General features: G+C 44.8%; 1 protein-coding gene across 5 annotated transcripts in view; it reads left to right on the top strand.

Moving 5' to 3' along the window:
- Positions 1-22,591, top strand: part of PGPEP1L (pyroglutamyl-peptidase I like) — a 79,206-nt gene that overhangs the window by 25,246 nt on the left and 31,369 nt on the right. The window contains exon 3 of one of the 5 annotated variants that reach the window (XM_055417726.2): positions 17,758-17,938. The exons of 3 other annotated variants lie outside the window; for them this stretch is intronic. Coding sequence is in view for 1 of the 2 variants with exons in the window: in XM_055417724.2 (XP_055273699.1) it covers positions 6,408-6,413 (6 nt within the window). In the remaining variant the exon portion in view is untranslated. Of the gene's footprint in view, positions 1-6,361; positions 6,414-17,757; positions 17,939-22,591 lie in introns of all 5 variants that reach the window. One more of the 5 variants, XM_055417724.2, reaches the window with a different exon arrangement.

The raw sequence follows: 22,591 nt of genomic DNA on the forward strand, positions 1-22,591 counted from the left end.
CGCTGGACCCATTATACAGGTGCAGAACATGCTTTGATGGGCTAAGTGATGCACAGGGGGACACACAGCTCCCTGAGTCAGTGTAAGCAGCACACTGTCTGCGGGGGCTGCGGCCCCTTGTCCCCACAAAGGGCCTGGCCTGGAGCGAGCTCTCCAGTTGCTCTGGGTTGACTGGATACATGAACGGCCGTCAGTTGTTTCTGTCCGCCTGCGTTCTCCCACAAAAACCTTGTCGGTACTGTGGCTCTGTCTCAAGAGTCCTCTCTCGATGCCCGGCACCGTCAGTGCGGGGATATGGAACGACAGAGAGAGGAAAAGGGTGCCGTCCTCCACTCATGTCGTTTCATCTCCAAGACAGGTAAGCTACTAAATAATAACTTGAGTGAATTTTTGTTCACTTAAATGGGAGATTGTTTCTAAAAAGAAGGAAAATACAGAAAAAATAATATAAATGCTGAAAGTTCCTGACGAACAAAGACATCTGTTATAAACTCCCAGAAAGGTGACTTAATGCTACTTCCCAACAGCATGTACCAAAGACTTTAACATTAGACTGGCCTGTACAGGGCACCCTGCCCTTCCCAGTGGTAAATCTCATCTACTGACTTATGTGATGGCTGTGCCTTATCTCTGGTTTTCTGGACACTCTCATTTTGGAACCAGTACCACCTCATATACTTTCAGAAGAAATTATGTCCTGAACTCTTTTAGGGGTGCCTGAGCCTGGAAAGGCAGCAAATAAAATAAGGCTTTTATAAAACATTCCCTGGGTCAGTTGGGCTAGGATGTTATATAACTGCACTTAAAATAAACCCAGCCTGGGGGGCCAAGAGGTCAGAGCTCTTGCCACATTTGATCAACGTGATATGCAGAATAATTTCTTTACACTCCAAAGATGAAGTGGTTTTGTGCCTTTATTACATGTTGCTATAAAAAGCATAATAATAACAAATGGCAATGAATCAGAAGAGAAAAAAGAAGGACCAAGCTGAAGAACACCTTAGAATGAAGGGTGAGTTGTTCAGACCACACTCAGAGACAGGCAGGAAAGTGCTTACCTTTCCAAGTAGCAGTAATTCTTTTGATTCAGCTTTATTTTCTTTCCTAAGAGTGTCTCCATTCTTCCTGCCAAATCCCATGACAAAACATTTTCCAACCTATGGGAAACAGACCATATATATCACAGACATTTTTCCAGTCTGGCCCACAGTGAGCTTTGTTCTGTTTTCTTGGTTAATACGGGAAGGCCGGGGATGAAAGTCACCAGCATGAGGATTCAGGGAGATCCCAACATCTCCCTGTCACGTCCAGGGACCTCATCTATGACAGAAACCAGCTCAGTGCCAGTCACTTCTGGAGCAACCACTTGGTTGGGTTGTATGGACTTTGACCTTGAAGGCTGGGTAGCCCCAACTCACTTGAACCCCTTTCCATGACTTCATAATCTGGTGACTAGGTAGTGTGAACCCATCTTATGGGTGGGAAGAGAAGTAGCCATACTACTGTCCCTAGTTCATGCTGGCCCCAGGACAGCCTGAAGTAGGACTGTCCTTGCATCCTCATTTGGAAATGGCACGAGGATATGAGGAACGTGAGAGCCCACGATGAAGATTCTGGGCCCTGGGCAGAAGGCTTGCTTCCATAGCAGTGGCAGCCCACCCAAGCAGCCTGACTGCAGGGTCCCCCAAGGATGAAGAGAAAGCATACACCTTGGTAGAGGAAGCACCTCATTCCATGCTCATGAGTGTCCACTGTAACTTTCAAAAACCTTGCTTTTATTAAACATTCAGGGAAATGCATTTAGTCTGCTTATCTGGGGGAAAATCTGCCATTAGAGACAAGTGAGTCAAATGTTTACTTTTCAGGTTCAGTTCAGTTCAGTCACACAGTTGTGTCTGCCTCTTTGCAACCCCATGGACTGCAACACGCCAGGCTTCCTTGTCCATCACCAACTCCCGGAGTTTACTCAAACTCATGCCCATTGAATCAGTGATGCCTTCCAACCATCTCATCCTCGGTCGTCCCCTTCTCTTCCTGCCTTCAATCTCTCCCAGCATCAGGGTCTTTTTCAATGAGTCAGTTCTTCGCATCAGGTGGCCAAAGTATTGGAGTTTCAGCTTCAGAATCAGTCCTTCCAATGAATATTCAGGACTGATATACTTTAGGATGGACTGGTTGGATCTCCTTGCAATCCAAGGGACTCTCAAGAATCTTCTCCAAAACCACAGTTCAAAAGCAACAATTCTTCAGCGCTCAGCTTTCTTTATGGTCCAACTCTCACATCCATACATGACTACTGGAAAAACAATAGTTTTGACTAGATGGACCTTTGTTGGCAAAGTAATGTCTCTGCTTTTTAATATGCTGTCTAGGTTTGTCATAACTTTTCTTCTAAGGAGCACGCATCTTTTAGTTTCATGGCTACACTCACCATCTGCAGTAATTTTGGAGCCCAAAAATATAAACTCTGTCACTGTTTCCATTGTTTCCCAATCTATTTGCCATGAAGTAATGGGACCAGATGCCATGCTCTTAGTTTTCTAAATGTTGAGTTTTAAGCCAACTTTTTCATTCTCCTCTTTCACTTTCATCAACTTTAGTTCTTCTTCACTTTCTACCATAAGGGTGGTGTCATCTGCATATCTGAGATTATTGATATTTCTCCCAGCAATCTTGATTCCAGCTTGTGCTTCTTCTAACCCAGCGTTCCTCATGATGTACTCTGCATATAAGTTAAATAGGGTGACAATAAACAACCTTGACACACTCCTTTCCCGATTTGGAACCAGCCCGTTGTTCCATGTCCAGTTCTAACTGTTGCTTCCTGACCTGCATATATGTTTCTCAAGAAAGGTCAGGTGGTCTGGTGTTCCCATCTCTTTCAGAATTTTTCACAGTTTATTGTGATCCACACAGTCAAAGAATTTGGCATAGTCAATAAAGCAGAAACAGATGTTTTTCTGGAACTCTCTTGCTTTTTCAGTGATACAATGGATGTTGGCAATTTGATCTCTGGTTCCTCTGCCTTTTCTAAACCCATCTTGAACATCTGGAAGTTCATGGTTCATATACTGTTGGAAGTCTGGCTTGGAGAATTTTGAGCATGACTTTACTAGCGTGTGAGATGAGTGCAATCGTGCGGTAGTTTGAGAATTCTTTGGCATTGCTTTCTTTGGGATTGGAATGAAAACTGACTTTTTAAGTCTTGTGGCCACTGCTGAGTTTTCCAAATTTGCTGGCATATTGAGTGCAGCACTTTCACAGCATCATCTTTCGGGATTTGAAATAACTCGACTGGAATTCCATCACCTCCACTAGCTTTGTTCACAGTGATGCTTCCTGAGGCCCACTTGACTTCACATTTCAAAATGTCTGGCCCTAGGTGAGTGATCACACCATCGTGATTATCTGGGCCATGAAGATCTTTTTTGTATAGTTCTGTGTATTCTTGCCACCTCTTCTTAATATTTTCTGCTTCTGTTAGGTCCATACCATTTCTGTCCTTTATTGTGCCCATCTTTGCATGAAATGTTCCCTTCATATCTCTGATTTTCTTGAAGAGCTCTCTAGTCTTTCCTATACTGTTGTTTTCCTCTATTTCTTTGCATTGATCACTGAGGAAGGCTTTCTTATCTCTCCTTGCTATCCTTTGGGACTCTGCATTCAAATGGGTATAGCTTTCCTTTTCTACTTTGCCTTTTGCTTCTCTTCTTTTCAGAGCTATTTGTAAGCCCTCCTCAGACAACTGTTTTGCCTTTTTGCATTTCTTTTTCTTGGGGATGGTCTTGATCCCTGCCTCCTGTACAATGTCACGAACCTCTGTCCATAATTCTTCAGGTGCTCCATCAGATCTAATCCTTTGAATCTATTTGTGACTTCCACTGTATAATCATAAGGGATTTGATTTAGGTCATACCTGAATGGTCTAGTGGTTTTCTCTACTTTCTTCAATTTAAGTCTGAATTTGACAATAGGGAGTTCATGGTCTGAGCCACAGTCTGCTCCCAGTCTTGTTTTTGCTAACTGTATAGAGCTTCTCCATCTTTGGCTACAAAGAATATAATCAATCTGATTTCAGTATTGACCATCTGGTGATGTCCATGTGTAGCGTCTTCTCTTGTGTTGTTGGAAGAGGGTGTTTGCTATGACCAGTGCGTTCTCTTGGCAAAACTCTATTAGCCTTTGCCCTGCTTCATTCTGTGCTCCAAGGCCAAATTTGCCTGTTACTCCAGGTATTTCTTGAATTCCTACTTTTACATTCCAGTCCCATATAACAAAAAGGACATCTTCTTTGAGTGTTAGTTCTAGAAGGTCTTATAGATCTTCATAGAACCGATCAACTTCAGCTTCTTCAGCATTGCTGGTCGGGGCATAGTCTTGGGTTACTTTAATATTGAATAGTTTGCCTTGGAAACAAACAGAGATCATTCTGTCATTTTTGAGATTGCATCAAAGTACTGTAGTTCGGACTCTCTTGTTGACTATGATGGCTACTCCATTTCTTCTAAGGAATTCCTGCCCACAGTAGTAGATATAATGGTCATCTGAGTTAAATTCACCCATTCCAGTCCAGTTTAGTTTGCTGATTCCTAAAATGTCAATGTTCACTCTTGCCATCTCCTGCTTGACCACTTCCTATTTGCCTTGATTCATGGACCTAACATTTCTTGTTCCTATGCAATATTGCTCTTTACAGCATCAGACTTTACTTCCATCACCAGTCACCTTCACAACTGGCCATTGTTTTTGCTTTGGCTCCATCTCTTCATTCTTTCTGGAGTTATTTCTCCACTGATCTCCAGTAGTATATTGGGCACCTACCGACCTGGGGAATTCCTCTTTCAGTGTCCTGTCTTTTTGCCTTTTCATACTGTTCATGGGGTTCTCAAGGCAAGAATACGGAAGTGGTTTGCCATTCCCTTCTCCAGTGGACCACATTCTGTCAGAACTCTCCACCATGACCCATTTGTCTTGGCTCATAGTTTCATTGAGTTAGACAAGGCTGTGATACATGTGATCAGATTGGTTAGTTTTGTTTGAATGTGGTTTTTCTTTTCCCTGCCCTCTGATTATGAAAGCTTATGAAAGCTTCATGATGGGAGAGGCTGACTGAGGGGGAAACTGGACCTTGTTCTGATGGACGGGGCCATGCTTTTACAGTATTACACCTTAAATCCATCCCCACATTGATAGGATGACAAATCAGAAAAAGAAGAGTAATGTCTTTTAAAATAACACCAGCACCTTTCTAAGGTCTTACTGGGGGTCCCTCTACCCCCACCACTGCCCCATAGCAAATGCAGAGTCCTCAACTCCTTCCTAGTGCCGAAGTAGAGCAGACTGACTCATTTTCCACTTGTTTGATCAGTCATTGCTGTGGCTTCTCGTCACGAAACACAGGCTCGAGGCGCATGGGCTTCAGGAGTTGCTGCTTTGAGGTTCTAGAGTGCAGACTAGGTGTTTGGTACAGAGGCTTAGTTGCTACGCAACATGTGGAATCTTACCAGACCAGGGATCCTGTCCCTGGCATTGGCAGGTGGATTCTTATCATTGGGCCACCAGGGAGCCACTTCCTTTTTTTAAATAACATTTTGGCATTCTGAAATCAGAATCTTCCATCCTAGGTTGTGTTACAGTTGAGCAGAGTGTTTCCTAATTGGTGGTTCATACAATAATGCTTTGCCTTCAGTCTCTGGGCTCAGGTTTGATGAACTACATCATGTCCTTTCTGGATTACATCTTCTTATCAGTATAGGAAACACTCCAGTCTGTTTTTCTTGCTTTGTGGAAGCCAAACTAGACTGTTGAGGGCATTAGGGTTGTATTTGTGTTGCCATAAATATGATGAAAATATATCCTGCAACACACACAGTCTGACACCAGAGGAAAGAACACAAACAAGTGTGACCCTGGAGTTCAAGCAGCAGAATGTCAGCTTGAACCAGGATTCAAAGGCAACCCTTAGTTCCTGGGGGGAGGAACAGAGCTTTTAAACAAACAAAAGGCTATTAGGAATGGTTTTTCTCATTTCAGTCCTCACATCCACATTGAAAACACATTTCACATGTTTAAAAAACTTCAACATTGCATTAAGGATGCTACACCTGGGATTCTAAAAGCTGTGGAGGCCCTTGTGGATCTGAACCAGGCCCCAAGCCACACTGACACACTGACAGGTCCCAGGCCTCTGCACTGACATCTAATCACAGGTAACTAAGCGGCACCCCCGACCAGCCTTGATTTGGTTACATTTCCCTGGGCTGTTCCTGACTGTCCCAGCTTTGGGTCCCACCCCCGCTCACATGCTACACCTTCTCTCTGGGCAGGAAAGTGTCCTGATACAGGGTTTCCTCTCTTGCAGGCATTTGCAGAAATATCTAGACAGGAACTGTTGAACCCAAAGGTCTATGGAGGTGAGATTCCAGGCCCTGGGTTCCCCAGAGATGGGGATATGGTTGGAGAGCCCTAGGAGGCATTTGGGGTAGTGCTCCTGAGGCAGCATCCTACTGGGATCCTCCTCTCTTGCCCATTGTAAGATTATTTCTGTCCTTTACCTGTCTTGGTAACTAGGTTCTAAGAACTCACAATTTGTAGACAATTATATATTAATAACCTGGCCTTCCAAGTGGCGCTAGTGGGAAAGAACCCTCCTGCCTCTGCAGGAGACAGAAGAGACGGTGGTTGGATTCCGGTTTGGGAGATCCCTTGGAGAAAGAAATGACAACCCACTCCAGTATTCTTGCCCGGGAAATCCTCATGGACTGAGGAGCCTGGTGGGCTGCAGTCCATGAGGTCACAAAGAGTCGGACACGACTGAAGCGACTAAGCACGCACAGCATGCACACACAGTGAGAGCCAGTTAATCAGGACAGCATGGCTCTGAACATTTGTGCCACTGATAGCAGTGCCTCCAAAATGCCCAAAGCAAAAGCTAACGGAACTGAACACCCCCCTTTCAATAATGGATAGAAATACGTAGACAGAAAATAACAAAGATACAGAAAACCTGAGCAAACTATCCATCAGCTTGACCTAACTGACATCATAGAACTCTCCACCCCAAGCACAATACAACTCTTTTCAGTACATGTAGGACATTTACCAAGATAGACCATATGCTGGGTCATAAGACAAGTGTGAATAAATAAAAAAGAATTCAAGGCATACAAAGTAGTCCTCTGGCTGCACCGGATTTAAATTTGAAACCAGCTCTAGAAACATATCTGAAAAATCTGTACATATTTGCACATATTTAGAAACTAAATAATACCCTTCTAAGTAAACCATGGATCAAAGAAGGAATAAGAAGCGCTATTATAGCCTTTTGAAATAAATGAAAATAAAACCACAACATAGTAAAATTTGTGGCATGTTGCTAATGCAGAACTTGGGACATTCATAGCACTGAATGACGATATTAGAAAAGAAGAAGGGGTCTCAAGTCAGTGTCTTCAGCGTCTACCTTAAGAAACTAGAAAAAGAGCAAATTAAGCCCACCCTGAGGAGAAAAAGACTCTGATGCTGGGAGGGATTGGGGGCAGGAGGAGAAGAAGACAACAGAGAATGAGATGGCTGGATGGCATCACCGACTCGATGGACGTGAGTTTGAGTGAACTCCGGGAGTTGGTGATGGACAGGGAGGCCTGGCGTGCTGTGATTCATGGGGTCGCAAAGAGTCGGACACGACTGAGCGACTGAACTGAACTGAACTGAAGGAGAAAAGAGAAAATAATAAAGATCAAAACAGAAATCAATGAACTAGATAGCAGAAACATAATAATGAGAATCAAAGAAACCAAGAGTTGGTTCTTTGAGAAAATCAATAAAATTGATAAATGTCTAACCAGCGGGATCAAGAAAAGAGAGAGAATAGTTCCTGTTAATTTTTAAATTCACTTACAACGCTCTGGCTTCCAGCCCTGGTTCCATACTCAAGCTGCTCCCATCAGAGTCACTGACCTCATTTTACTTGACCTCCCTGGGGTCCTAATAGTCTTTATGGTAGATACAGTATTGTTATTGTTCCCATGATAGAGGTGAAGAGACTGAGGCCCAAGTTGACCAGTTCCTTCTTCCTTCTCCCTTTTTTGGCTTGAGAGGTTGCTGTTAGGATTCAATCAGATGAAATAATAAATAACCTGTAAGGTCTTAGCTCATCTTGTATCTTCACTAGTGCCTCAAAGAGAACACCATTTAATCACAAGCTTCCTTTTCCAAAACCATACCTGCTTCCAATAAGCTCATGTCCTCAAACTCTGGCCACCAGAAAAGTCTGGACTCTCCACTGTCCCTGCCTCTTCCCTGGTTCTTGGGAAAATAACCATAATTAGATTGTTCTGGGTTTGCAGTGCAGAATTTGGGGGGGAATAATTGCCATCCAAAATGTCTTGGTCCATACACAGGGTTGGAAGAGAATGTCCAGACACAAAATATCTCAGAAGAGAGTGAGTTTATTGAGAATAAAGAGCAGAGCTAGAGAGGGGCACTGCAAACACAGCGGTCTGACTTCCTGACTGTCGAGAGAGCCAACCCCTTTCATGGTCTAGTGGCCAGCTTTTATAGCCTCGGGACAAAGGAAATTTCTGCTGGAAGGGTGGTGTTAGGTGACTGATCAGGAAGCAATATGGTAACTATTTTACCTAATATGCAGTTGGGCTGCTGGCTGGTTTAGGTCAGGGGGGCTCATGGCAACAGTTGCTATGGGGCTTGGACAGTTTTGGAGATCTGGTCCTGCAACCTCAGTATGGGACTGTACCTTACCCCCATCTTTTTATTCATGGGCCAAATCTTTTGCCCCTTACCCCGCTGGCTATCTGTTTGTCTCAGGCCATCAGGACCCAGGTCATTGAGAGAAAGGGTGATAATGACTGCTCTGACTTCTTCAAGCTGAACACAGGTGTTGTAGGGCCCTGGGTTCCCTTTGCCTGCTCTATGTCAGGGTGTACTTAGGGAAGAAAGTGGGGGTCCACAGAATGGTACGGTGGCTTGTTCCCGTGTTGTCCAGGAGTTGACCAGCTGATATTCTTGCCATGCTGCCATTTGTAAATTTGTTGTATTCTAGAAGAAATGAACTTAACAAGGTTAAGATACATGGCCCGAAGATTAGTAGAAGTAGAAGAGCTATCAAGAGGCCCAGAAGAGGGATTAACTAGGAGAACCAGGATCGGATATTGGTCTCAGAATTCCACAGGGCAAGTTCCCCAGAGGCTCCCTTCTCTGCTTGCTCTGTCAGTAGCACCTCAGAGGTTAGCCTGGACCAGGCCTGAGTGGTGGACCAGGAAGCGGCACTCTTCCTCCAGCGCTGCACACATCCCAGCTTGGTTAGCTGTTAGTAAATCTAAAGCCCTTCTGTTCTGTAAGACTACTTCTGCTAATGAATTTGTTTATTCCTGTAAAGTGTTAATTTGGGCTGTTAGGTTGACAACTGGTTGGGTAAGTTCGAGGGAAAGCTGTCGAGCAGTGAAAACTGAATTTAGAAGTCCTGCTGGAAAAAAAAATCTACAAACGATAAATGCTGGAGAGGGTGTGCAGAAACGGGAACCCGCTTGCACTGTCGGTGGGAATGCAAATTGACAAAGCCACTATGGAGAATGGTGTGAAGACTTCTTTAAAGCTAGGAATAAAACTACCTTTCGGTTCAGTTCAGTCGCTCAGTCGTGTCCAACTCTTTGCGACCCCATGACTCACAGCACGCCAGGCCTCCCTGTCCATCACCAACTCCCGCAGTTCACTTAAACTCATGTCCATTGAGTCGGTGATGCCATCCAGCCATCTCATTCTCTGTCGTCCCCGTCTCCTCCCGCCCCCAATCCCTCCCAGCATCAGACTCTTTTCCAGTGAGTCAACTCATCGCATGTGGTGGCCAGGGTATTGGAGTTTCAGCTTTAGCATATGACCCAACAATCCCACTGCTGGACATATACCCTAAGGAAACCATAATGAAAAAAGATACATGTACCCCAATGTTCATTGCAACACTATTTACAATAGCTAGGATGGGAAGCAACCTATATGTCTATCAACAGATGAATGGATAAAGAAAGTGTGGTATATATTCACCGTGAAATTTTACTCAGCCATAAAAAGGAGTGTATTTGAATCAGTTCTAATGAGGAGGATGAACCAAGAGCCTATTAAACAGAGTAAATAAGTCAGAGAAAGACAGATATCGTATATTAATGCGTATGTATGGAATCTGGAAAGAGGGTGCTGATGAACCTACTTGCAAGGCAGCAGTGGAGACGCAGACATAGAGAATGGACTTGTGGACACAGTGGGGGAGACAGGGTGGGAAGAATTGAGAGAGCACACTGAAACATATGCATCACCATGTGTAAAATTATTAGGTTGGTGCAAAAGTAATTTTGATTTTGCATTTTTGAACTTTGCTGTTTGATATTGGAATACATTCTTAAGTAAATGTGGTTATATTATTTTTTTAAGTGCCTGCTGAACCCATGTTACCCTAATGAGTAACCCCAGAACTGAAATTATGGCAGGTGCTGCCCTCTTCAACCGATGTGATCAAGAGTACAGGGGAAGTGGGATACTGCCATTTATAAGAGTAAGGTTAGAAATTACATATACCAGGGTGCAGGGGCCTGTCCAGTTGGCTGGGAGATACAAGTAGGCATTGAAGCACAGAGGGAACAGGTACAATTCCTGGGGTCTAGGCTGATGTCTAAAGTGATGTTGAACTAGAACTTCCCTAAATGGGTATAGAAATGCTCCATGCCTTCATAACTGGTAGCTAAAGTCATCCCAGATAGAGGGGAAGACTTGTGATCTGTGAGGGGAGGGAACTGTAGACCTTAGCCCAATTAAATGAAGGGATAGTAGGGTCCAATCCAATGTCATAGTTCTCAGGGGTCTTGAGTTTCTTGCAGTCTTCTTGTTTAACATTGAAAGGCTGGAACTAGACAGTATGTTTTGATATAGGCAGCTGGTGGGAGGGGTGGGACAAAGGGATACCGCCAAATAGCTAACTTGTGTCCAGTTGGAGGTCACACAGGGAGTTCGGGGAAGTAAATGTTGAAAGGGGGAGTCAGAGTAATAGATAAGGGGTGATGTGTTCTGTCATTGGTTATAAGGGGCCTCACGTCCAGGTAGGGGAAAGGGTGAAAGTATGATCACAGGCCTGGGAAATATTAAGGGATTTATGCATGGGGGAGGAGCCTCGTAGGGAGGAAAAAGATACACAAGGAAGGACTGGCTTTATAAGGGGGACTGAAGAGAATATGGGCCCTGGATGGTCGTAACATGACTTCTGGTGTAGGTGGTTCAGACGTGTATGAGCCACTGTCAGTCCTACTCTAGGATTACTGGACCCTCTTGGTCTATCAAAGTAAGAGGGGACTGGAAAGATTCAAGTTGGTTCCATTTAGCAGGTGGTATAGGAAGTGCTGGGTTTCCCTGGGGGCTCACTGGTAAAGACTGTACCCGCCAAGGCAGGTTCAATCCCTGGGTCAGGAAGATCCCTTTGGAGAAGGCAGTGGCAACCCACTCCAGTGTTCTTGCCAAGAAATCCCATGGACAGAGGAGCCTAGCGGACTATAGTCCACGGGGTCACAAAGTCAGACACAACTTAGTGACTAAACAATAACAACAATGGGAAGTACCACTTGGCCGTGTTGGGGCAAACAGTGGTGCATATCTAGCAGTTTTTGTATGATCCTGGGGCATGTTGGTGGAGGAGTTCAAGGGCTTCCTGAACTATTGGTCAATACTGATGACGATTGTGCACATCTGCAAGGATAGAAAAAGAGAGGAAGGTTATGATTACAGCTTTAGGAGACTAGATTCAGTTAGCGATAGAGTTCTTATGGGGAAGAATCTTGTAAGTCTCCTTGGAGGGTTTTGTTCCCTGCTGGTACACACACACACACACACACACACACACACACAGTCGTTGTTGAGATGGGATTAGGACAGGTAGGTAGGGGTCTGAAGATTTATATCCTGCAATAAGGAGTAGTAAAAGCAGAGTGCTGAGATTGAAATCTGAGGCCAGTTCAAGGGAGGCGACAGAAAAAGAGGAGTTGCTGGAAGGGGCAGGTGTTTAGGTTAGGAGTTGGGGTTAGGCCGCCTTTGTGATGCTTGAGGACAGGAATGCCACGGGGTGGTCCCACAAGCGTGGGACAAAATAACCCATGGGAGGGAAAGAGCCCAGGGAATGAAAAGGAGGATAACAAGATGAAAATCAGGTTGGCGAGGCTTTATGTTCAGCACAGACCTGATGGTTTTTTAAAGAGGAAGCAGAGGTCGTCCCAGAGCTCGCAGTCATAAGAGGCGTCTCGTGAGTCTGGGGTTGGTTGGAGATCTTCTTCTTCTGGAGAGAGACCTGTCTTCAGTTGTGGCACATGGATCCAGGAGGTAAAGCCTTGGATTTTGGCAGCTGTGAGAGGATCAGCAAGACTTGGGTTGGTCCTGTCCACACTGCTTTGAGTGGATTTCCATCCTGTGTTGGAGTGTTAGCATATATCCAGTCACTGGGGTTTAGGCAAGGCGGACTCTGAAAAATTAGGATCTGCCTTGGGGCTGCCGTGGTCCTGGTATTCCCAGATACTTTTAAGAGTTAAAGCTAAAATTGTAAGATAGTCAGTAATGGGCCTCAGGATCAACGAAGAGGTCTGTGCTTGAGAGTGACCTCCCCATGAGTGATTTCACAAGGGCTTGGGTGAGTCCTCGATTTGGGGAAAGCGATGGAAAGAAGGGTGACCCAGGTTGCCAGTTTCTATCGCTCGGTACTTTTTGAGCCCCTGATTGGCTCTTTCTACCTTTCCAGACCTTTCAGGGTGTCAAGCTAAGTGAAGTTCGTGATTCATTTATAGGACTTTGTTGACACCTTGGCTCAGACCGGAAATAAACACAGGGCCATTATCTGATTGTAAAGAGCTTGGAAGTCCAAACCTAGGTATAACGTGTTCCAAGAGGGCAGTGGTGGCCTCAGTGCCCTCAGTCTTAGTTGGGTAGGCTTCCATTCATCTATAAAGGCATCTACCATCACACGGAGGTACTTATAGCCTTTGCAAAGTAGCATGTAAATCAGATCTATTCACCCATAGATCTGGTTTCCTCGCCTCTGGTTCAGACAGAGCAGTGGGACGGTGGGGGGCAGGTTATAGCCCGCTCTGGGTTGGCTGGAGACAAGCAGGACAGGCTTGGTATATCAATTGAAGGGTTGAGAGGATTCCTTTTCTGGTAAATATTGTCCCCATTAATTTAAAGAGCAATTCAGCCCCTAAATGGGTGGCCTGATAGGGTGGATTAGTGTCTTCCATTGGGAAGCTTCTGGTAAGCGGAGTTTATCATTTGGGCTCTGTAGCCATCCTTCAGGGATTAAAATGAACCCACAGTTCTGCCCTTCTTTGGGTTCAGAGGGTGAGTACTGAGGTGGTAAGAAGTCTAGACATGGGATCAGGGGAGCCTATAGGATGCTTCAGTCAGTCAGTTCAGTCACTCAGTCGTGTCTGACAATTTGCAACCCCATGAATCGCAGCACGCCAGGCCTCCCTGTCCATCACCAACTCCTGGAGTTTACCCAAACTCATGTCCATCGAGTCAGTGATGCCATCCAACCATCTCATCCTCTGTCGTCCCCTTCTCCTCCTGCCCCCAATCCCTCCCAGCATCAGAGTCTTTTCCAATTAGTTAACTCTTCCCATGAGGTGGCCACATGGGAAGTATTGGAGTTTCAGGTTCAACATCAGTCCTTCCAATGAACACCCAGGACTGATCTTTAGGATGGACTGGTTGGATCTCCTTGCAGTCCAAGGGACTCTCAAGAGTCTTCTCCAACACCACAGCTCAAAAGCATCAATTCTTCAGTGCTCAGCTTTCTTCACAGTCCAACTCTCACATCCATACATGACCACTGGAAAAACCATAGCCTTGACGAGACGGACCTTTGTTGGCAAAGTAATGTCTCTGCTTTTTAATATGATATCTAGGTTGGTCATAACTTTCCTTCCAAGGAGTAAGCGTCTTTCAATTTCATGGCTGCAATCACCATCTGCAGTGATTTTGGAGCCCAAAAAAATAAAGTCTGACACTGTTTCCCCATCTATTTGCCATGAAGTGATGGGACCAGATGCCATGATCTTAGTTTTCTGAATGTTGAGCTTCAAGCTAACTTTTTCATTCTCCTCTTTCACTTTCATCAAGAGGCTTTTGAGTTCCTATTCACTGGTGTCATCTGCATATCTGAGGTTATTGATATTTCTCCCAGCAATCTTGATTCCAGCTTGTGCTTCTTCCAGCCCAGCGTTTCTCATGATGTACTCTGCGTATAAGTTAAATAAGCAGGGTGACAATATACAGCCTTGACGTACTCCTTTTCCTATTTGGAACCAGTCTGTTGTTCCATGTACAGTTCTGACTGTTGCTTCCTGACCAGGTTTCTCAAGAGGCAGGTCAGGTGGTCTGGTATTCCCATCTCTTTCAGAATTTTCCACAGTTTCTTGTGATCCACACAGTCAAAGGCTTTGGCATAGTCAATAAAGCAGAAATAGATGTTTTTCTGGAACTCTCTTGCTTTTTTGATGATCCAGTGTATGCTGGCAATTTGATCTCTGGTGCCTCTGCCTTTTCTAAAACCTGCTTGAATATCTGGAAGTTCACGATTCACATATTGCTGAAGCCTGGCTTGGAGAATTTTGAGCATTGCTTTAGGGTGGCCTTTTTGACTTGTTTAGCTGCTTTATCATTTTCTTTACTTATATCTGATGAATCCTTTTGGTTTGCCCTAAAGTGCATGGTGTTCTGCAGTGGGGATTTTATAGCTTCTAGTAAGCCCAAAATCTCTGGCCCAATGCTTAACTGGAGTATGACGTGTAGTTAATAGGCCCCTTTCCTTCCAAATGGACACATGGGCCTGGACTACATGGAAGGTGTATGCTGAGTCTGTAAATATTGACTCATAGTCCCTCTCCTACTTTGAGGGCTCTAGTTAGAATGATGAGTTCTGCTTTTTGGGTGGAAGTATTTGCCCTGTGCAGTGGTCCTGACTCTTACTTCTGTAGAGTTGACTATGGTTTACACCAAGACCCCTCAGCATTCCTGAGTGGAACTGCTGCCGTCTATAAACCATTCTGCATCTTGGGTAAAGGCGTGTTTCTGGCCTAGCACTATATTGTTGTTGTTCAGTTGCTCAGTCATGTCCGACTCTGTGACCCCACGGACTGCAGCACGCCAGACCTCCCTGTCCATCACCAACTCTCAGAGCTTGCTCAAACTCACATCCATCAAGTTGGTGATGCCATCTAACCATCTCATCCTATGTCGTCCCCTTCTCCTTCTGCCCTCAATCTTTCCCAGCATCAGGGACTTTTCCAACAAGTCAGCTCCTTGCATCAGGTGGCCAAAGTATTGGAGCTTCAGCTTCAGCATCAGTCCTTCCAATGAATATTCAGAATTAATTTCTTTTAGGATGGACTGGTTGGATCTCCTTGCAGTCCAAGAGACTCTCAAGAATCTTCTCCAACACCACAGTTCAAAAGCATCAATTCTTCAACTCTCAGCTTTCTTTATGGTCCAACTCTCACATCCATACAAGACTACTGGAAAAAACATAGCTTTGACTAGATGGATCTTTGTTGGCAAAGTAATGTCTCTGCTTTTTAATACGCTGTCTGGGTTGGTCATAGCTTTTCTTTCAAGGAGCAAGAGTCTTTTAATTTTGTGGCTATAGTCACCATTTGCAGTGATTTTGGAGCCCAAGAAAATAAAGTCTGTCACTGTTTCCATTATTTCCCTATCTATTTGGCATGAAGTGATGGGACTGGATGCTGTGATCTTCATTTTTTGAATGTTGAGCTTTAAGCCAGCTTTTTCACTCTCCTCTTTCATCTTCATCACGAGGCTCTTTAGTTCCTCTTCGCTTTCTGCCATAAGGGTGGTGTCATCTGTGTATCTGAGATTATTCATATTTCTCCTGACAATCTTGCTTCCAGTTTGTGCTTCATCCAGTCCAGTATTTTGCATGCTGTATTCTGTATTTAAGTTAAATAAGCAGGATGACAATATACAGCCTTGATGTACTCCTTTCCCAATTTGGAATCAGTCTGTTGTTCCATGTCCAGTCCTAACTATTTCTTCTTGATCTGCATACAGATTTCTCAGGAGACAGGTAAGATGGTCTGGCATTTCCATCTCTTTAAGAATTTCCCACAGTTTGTTGTGATCCACACGGTCAAAGGCTTTAGCATAATCAATGAAGCAGAAGTAGATGTTTTTCTGAATTTTCTTGCTTTCTCTGTGATTCTATGGGTGTTGGCAATTTGATCTCTGGTTCCTCTGCCCTTTCTAAATCCAGCTTGAATATCTGGAAGTTCTCAGTTCAGAACTTCCTCACAGCAGAAGATATTAAGAAGAGGTGGCAAGAATACACAGAACTATACAAAAAGATCTTAATGACCCAGATAACCACAATGGTGTGATGTCTCACTTAGAGCCAGACATCTTGTAGTGTGAAGTGGGCCTTAGGAAGCATCACTACAAACAAAGCTGGTGGAGGTGACAGAATCCCAGCTGAGCTATTTCAAATCCTAAAAGATGATGTTGTTAAAGTGCTGCACTCAGTATGCCAGCAAATATGGAAAACTCAGCAGTGGCCACAGGACTGGAAAAGGTCAGTTTTTATTCCAGTCCAAAAGAAGGACAATGCCAAATAACGTTCAAACTACCACACAGTTGCACTCATCTCACATGCTAGCAAAGTAACACTCAAAATTATCCAGGCCTAGCACTATGACTAACCTTGGTCAATCACTTTAAACAGAAATGTAGAAGGAAGATGTTAGGATCTGGGTTGGGCAGAAGAGTGGCAGAATCTAGGGAGTTCAAAGCTCGATTGACATCTCTGACCCCTCTGAGAATAAAGCTTGATACTTCTGAATTCTGCTCTCTGAAATCCAATGGAATGCCTTGGAGTTGCGGACCTCTAAGACCTGGTGAGGAGTGTAAACTATTGTGAGTTTGTAAGTGGTTCCCTATTGTGAGTTTGTAAGTGGTTCCCTATTGTGAGTTTGGAAGCTTCCTCGGTGAGAACTGCAGTGACAGCTAATGCTCTTAGACAGGGAGGCCATCCCTGAGATGTTATGTCCAGTGTTTTCAATAGACATGCTACTGGGCGCTGAGGTGGTCCCAGGGATTTGGTTAGTACCCCCCAGAACCACCCCATTTCTTCATGAACAAAGGGAGAGAGGGCTTTGTTAGATCTGGTAGGACTAAGGCTGGCCTTGTTTATTTGTGTAAAAGCTGCCTCTGTTTCAGGGCTCCATTCCAGGGGTGTTCTGGTCATTTAAGGGCATCATAAAGAGGCTTGGCCAATAGGCCATAGGTGGAAATCCAAATTTGGCTGAACCCTGTCATTCCTAAAAAGTTCCTAAACTGTCGTTTGGTAGCTCACATGGACATGTCTAAGATTAACTTCCTTCTGTCAGGGGCAATACTTCTTTTTCCAGGGGTTAATATTAGCCGCAGGAAAGTGACTTGGGAAGTAATTTGTGCCTTGGCAGGGAATACCCAGTACCCTCATGCTGCTAAGAACTAGAATAGCATTATTGTCTGAGCTTTGTTGTTGTGTTGTGTTGTTAGTTGCTAAGTGATGTCTGACTCTGTGCAACCCCATGGACTTGCAGCCCACCAGGCTCCTCTGTCATGGGATTCTCCAAGTAAGAATACAGGAGTGGGTTGCCATTTCCTTCTCCAGCAGATCTTCACAACCCAGGGATCAAACCTGCATCTCTTGCTTTGCAGACGGATTCTTTACCACTGAGAAACCAGGGAAGATAATTTATCTGGACTATAAATTAAGAGATCTCTACCATATTGGAGTAGGCAGCTTTCGCCCTCCAGCATTAACACTGAAAGGGCCTTTGCTAACCCTTGACTGAACAAATGAAGACTGTCTCAAAACCCCTGAAGCAGGACTGTCCAGGTGAGTTGTTGGGTATATTTGGTATTTGGGGCTTTCCATTTAAAGACAAATAAGAATTTGGTGGTAGAATGGAGTGAAATGCAAAAGTAGGCATCCTTCAGGTCTAGGAGTACCATTGGGTTTGTGAACGGATTTGCCCTCAAAGGTTATGTGGGTTAGTTACTGTAGGTCTCGGACTAAATGGTAGGAGCTGTCAGACTTCTTTACGCTGGAATTGGGGTATTGCAGGGAGAATTACATAGGATTAGAAGCCTAGTTTGGAGGAACTCGGAGATTAGAAGCTTCAATCCTATTAAGCCTTCCTCCCTAAGAGGATCTTGTTATACTGTAGAGAAAGAGTTCGGATCCTTTAAACGGATAACACTACTGGGGTGGCTGTTGCAGACCTGCTGGAAGTAGAAGTATCCCATTCTTTTGGAGGAACTTGCCTCAGGATCTGGGGCAGGACTTTAGCTAGAACTGGTTTCATAGTTGTTGTTAAAGCCATATTTACTGATATAAATGATAAAGTAGCTTTCAGTCAGTTCAGTTCAGTTCAGTCGTTCAGTCCTTTGCGACTCTTTGCGACTCTTTGCGACCCCATGAATCACAGCACGCCAGGCCTCCCTGTCCATCACCAACTCCTGGAGTTCACTCAAACTCATGTCCATCGAGTCGGTGATGCCATCCAGCCACCTCATTCTCTGTGGTCCCCTTCTCCTCCCTCCCCCAATCCCTCCCAGCATCAGAGTCTTTTCCAGTGAGTCAACTCGTCGCATGAGGTGGCCAAAGTATTGCAGTTTCAGCTTTAGCATCAGTCCTTCCAATGAACACCCAGGACTGATCTCCTTTAGAATGGACTGGCTGGATCTCCTTGCAGTCCAAGGGACTCTCAAGAGTCTTCTCCAGCACCACAGTTCAAAAGCATCAATTCTTCGGCGATCAACTTTCTTCACAGTTCAACTCTCACATCCATACCTGACCACAGGAAAAACCATAGCCTTGACTAGACGGATCTTGGTTGGCAAAGTAATGTGTCTGCTTTTTAATATGCTATCTAGGTTGGTCATAACTTTCCTTCCAAGGAGTAAGCGTCTTTTAATTTCCTGGCTGCAATCAGCATCTGCAGTGATTTTGGAGCCCAAAAAAATAAAGTCTGACACTGCTTCCACTGTTTCCCCATCTATTTCCCATGAAGTGATGGGACCAGATGCCATGATCTTTGTTTTCTGAATGTTGAGCTTCAAGCCAACCTTTTCACTCTCCTCTTTCACTTTCATCAAGAGGCTTCTTAGTTCCTCTTCACTTTCTGCCATAAGGGTAGTGTCATCTGCATATCTGAGGTTATTGATATTTCTCCCAGCAATCTTGATTCCAGCTTGCGCTTCTTCCAGCCCAGAGTTCCTCATGATGTACTCTGCATATAAGTTAAATAAGCACGGTGACAGTATACAGCCTTGACGTACTCCTTTTCCTATTTGGAACCAGTCTGTTGTTCCATGTCCAGTTCTAACTGTTGCTTCCTGACCTGCATATAGGTTTCTCAAGAGGCAGGTCAGGTGGTCTGGTATTCCCATCTCTTTCAGAATGTTCCACAGTTTATTGTGATCCACACAGTCAAAGGCTTTGGCATAGTCAATGAAGCAGAAATAGATGTTTTTCTGGAACTCTCTTGCTTTCTCCATGATCCAGCGGATGTTGGCAATTTGATCTCTGGTGCTAGGACCAGGCAAATGTCCCAACAGTTCCCTCCAACTGTGAGAGATGATCCCTGAGTCTGAGACAAAAGCACGAACTGTGTGACTAAGGGGCCATGCAACTCGAGCAGAGAAAGAAAGAAACGAGAGATTCCCGGGAGCAACTGGGTGACGCCTCATTTAACGATTCCTTGAAACATGGGATGGCACTTCTGAGATGGCTCAGAGGCAGCACTTAGGTTCCTGTAAGTCAAAAAGTGAAAGTAGCAGGGAAGACAGGCTGAGGAACCCACCTCATAATCCTGCTGGGAGGGCAGTGGCCAAAGGAGGGCACGGGCTCAGTGTTTTGTTTGAAACAATATGCGCCTCGTGGTTCATGGAAATTGTCTTACTGGGGATGGACACTCTGATAGCTTGGTCTGTTCTGAGACTCCCCTCTCCTTTTACAGGAGGTTTCAAGTGGCAGGCCCACTAGTGGCTTGGAAGTGCCTGACCCATGCCTGCATGCTGTTGGTCTGGTTCTCAGCCTAAGGGAGAAAGAGGAGAGCAGAGCCTTCAGCTGCTTGGCTGGCAGCGACTGGGGCACCGTGGGTTGTGTGACCTTGGGAACGTGCCAGACAGTAGCCTTGGCCAGAATTCCTTAGTTGCTTCCACAGCCACTTGCCTGTTTGTAGCGGGTTCAGGAAAAGGAAATAAAAGATTGGGGGGGAACCCCACGAATCCCCATACAGGCCACCAAAATTTTGTGGTCCATGTGTGGGTTGAAAACGAGTTTCCAGACACACAATATCTCAGAAGAGAGTGACTTTATTGAGAGCAACGAGCAGAGATAGGGAAAGGCGCTGCAAACACAGTGGGTGGACTTCCCGACAGACCAGAGTGACCCCTTTTGTGGCCCAGTGGCCAGTGTTTATAGGCTCAAGATGAAGAAAATTCCTGCTGGAAGGGTGGTGTCTCTTTAGAAGAAAAGAACTCCACAAATCCTGGGACTCCTTAGCAAACCTGACACTTCAGCTCAGACACTGTTCAGATGCCCTTGCTATCATCTGAGAAGACAATTTCTAGATCTTGATGCCATAGAATTCCAGAAGGCTTTCAGCCATGGAAAATGGGAGACTTTGTTAAAATCCTCTGCTGATTATCAGCCCTGTCTGAAATATGGAGACACCAGCCTTACCTAAGTGACTTACGTTGAATTTAGTCTTTCTTCAGACTGTACATTTTAATCAGGTTAAAAAATATTGATGCTAAAGAGTGATGAGGAATCTGTAAATCTTTTAACACTGTGGTAAAATATACATAACATAAAACTGACAATTTTAAGCATACATTTCAGCGACATTGAGTACATTCACACTGTTGTACAGCCATCACCAGCATTCATCTCCAGAACTTTCCACCATCCCGAACAGAAATTCTGTACCTAAATTCTAACTACCCTTTTCCTGTCCCTGGCAATCACCATTACACTCTCTTTCTCCATGATTTGACTATTCTAGCAGCCTCATGTCAGCGGAGTCATTTCACATCTGCCCTTCGTGTCTGGCTTATTTCTCTATCAGTCTTTCTCTGTGCCCACACTTACCCCTGAACCTGGCCACCTTCGCTCTCCCATCACATTCTTCTCTGGGTCTGTTGCTTCTCTTCTGTCCTGGTCTCCAGTTTGTCTCCAGCATCCAGCACAGGCCTCGAAACATGGCAGAGGCAAAATTAATATTTATGAAGAAATACTGTTGTTATTAATAATGAAGCTACATTCCCAAGGAAGCAAAAAAAAAAAATCTTTTAATGATGTGCTTTGGTCTGTTTTCCAATTACAAAGGAGAAATTACATAAGACCTCCAAAAATCACAGAGAAACAGGAAAATAGATCGTAATTCCCCCTCTAAAACAAACCCCAAGTGTAGTGTGTGTCCTCCCGGTTTTACTCTACGTTCTGCATTGGGTATCTACTGCTGCAGCCGCCCCAGAACATAATGGTGTCAGACAGCCACCATTGTATTATCCTTCTTGGCTGTATGGGTCAGCTAGGCTGAGCGTCACGGTTCTGCTGGTCTCACCTGGACCTCTCTTGTGGTTGTAGTAGGGAGGAGACGGAGGCAGGATCACAGACTCTGGCTGGGGTGCTGGGACAGCAGACCTTGCACAGGAGGTCGCCCCATGGGAGAGCTTAGGTTAGAGACTGCCAAGCCCTCTTATGGCCTTGGCCCTGAACTGGCTGAATCATGGTGGCAAATGAGTTCAGGCCCACTCAGGTTCAGCGTGGGAGGAGATGACACCAGGAGATGACTGCTAGAAGGCATGCTGCACTGGAGGCTTTCTTAGCTCTGCTGCTGTAACAGAATGCCGTAGACTGGTGGCCTGAACAATAAACATCTGTTTGTCATGGTTCTGGAGGCTGAGGTCTGTGATCAGGGTGCCAGCACCATTAGGCTCTTGATGAGGGCCCACTTCTTGGCTGTGACCTCAAAGTCGTTCCGTGGTGTACGCATGCTTCATGCAGACAGAATTCTGATCTCATCATGCCCTTATAAAGATGCTAATACAGTTGTGGCAGCCAGCCCCACTTTCATGACTTCATCTAATTGTCTGCCAAAGGCCCTATCTCCAAATACTATCACACATGGAGTAAGGGCTTCAACCTATGAATTTGGGGGAGGACACCAACATTCTGACCAACATTCATTCCATAACTGGAGCTATTGAAACTGAGTAGGACCATGCTGGCCCTCTGTGTCCCATATTTCTTTTTTGTAGAAAAAGGCTTTCATCTCCTAGGCCTCCCCAGAGTTCCAAAGAATAGATTCAAGCAGTTACTAATTAGGGACGTGAGGTAATGCAGAAACAAAGGAAAAGCAGCCAAGAAAAAAACCAAGGATGGCTTAAACAATAGGTCAGGGATAACAGAGTTCTAGTTCCTCCTCAAGGGGTATACAGAACACTATGATGCAAATCTTTGCATTTTCTGCAGAAACTA

The sequence above is a fragment of the Moschus berezovskii genome, chromosome 21, assembly GCF_049115385.1.
Source record: "Moschus berezovskii isolate FMDL1 chromosome 21, NW_MosBer_1.0, whole genome shotgun sequence".
NCBI lineage: Eukaryota > Metazoa > Chordata > Mammalia > Artiodactyla > Moschidae > Moschus > Moschus berezovskii.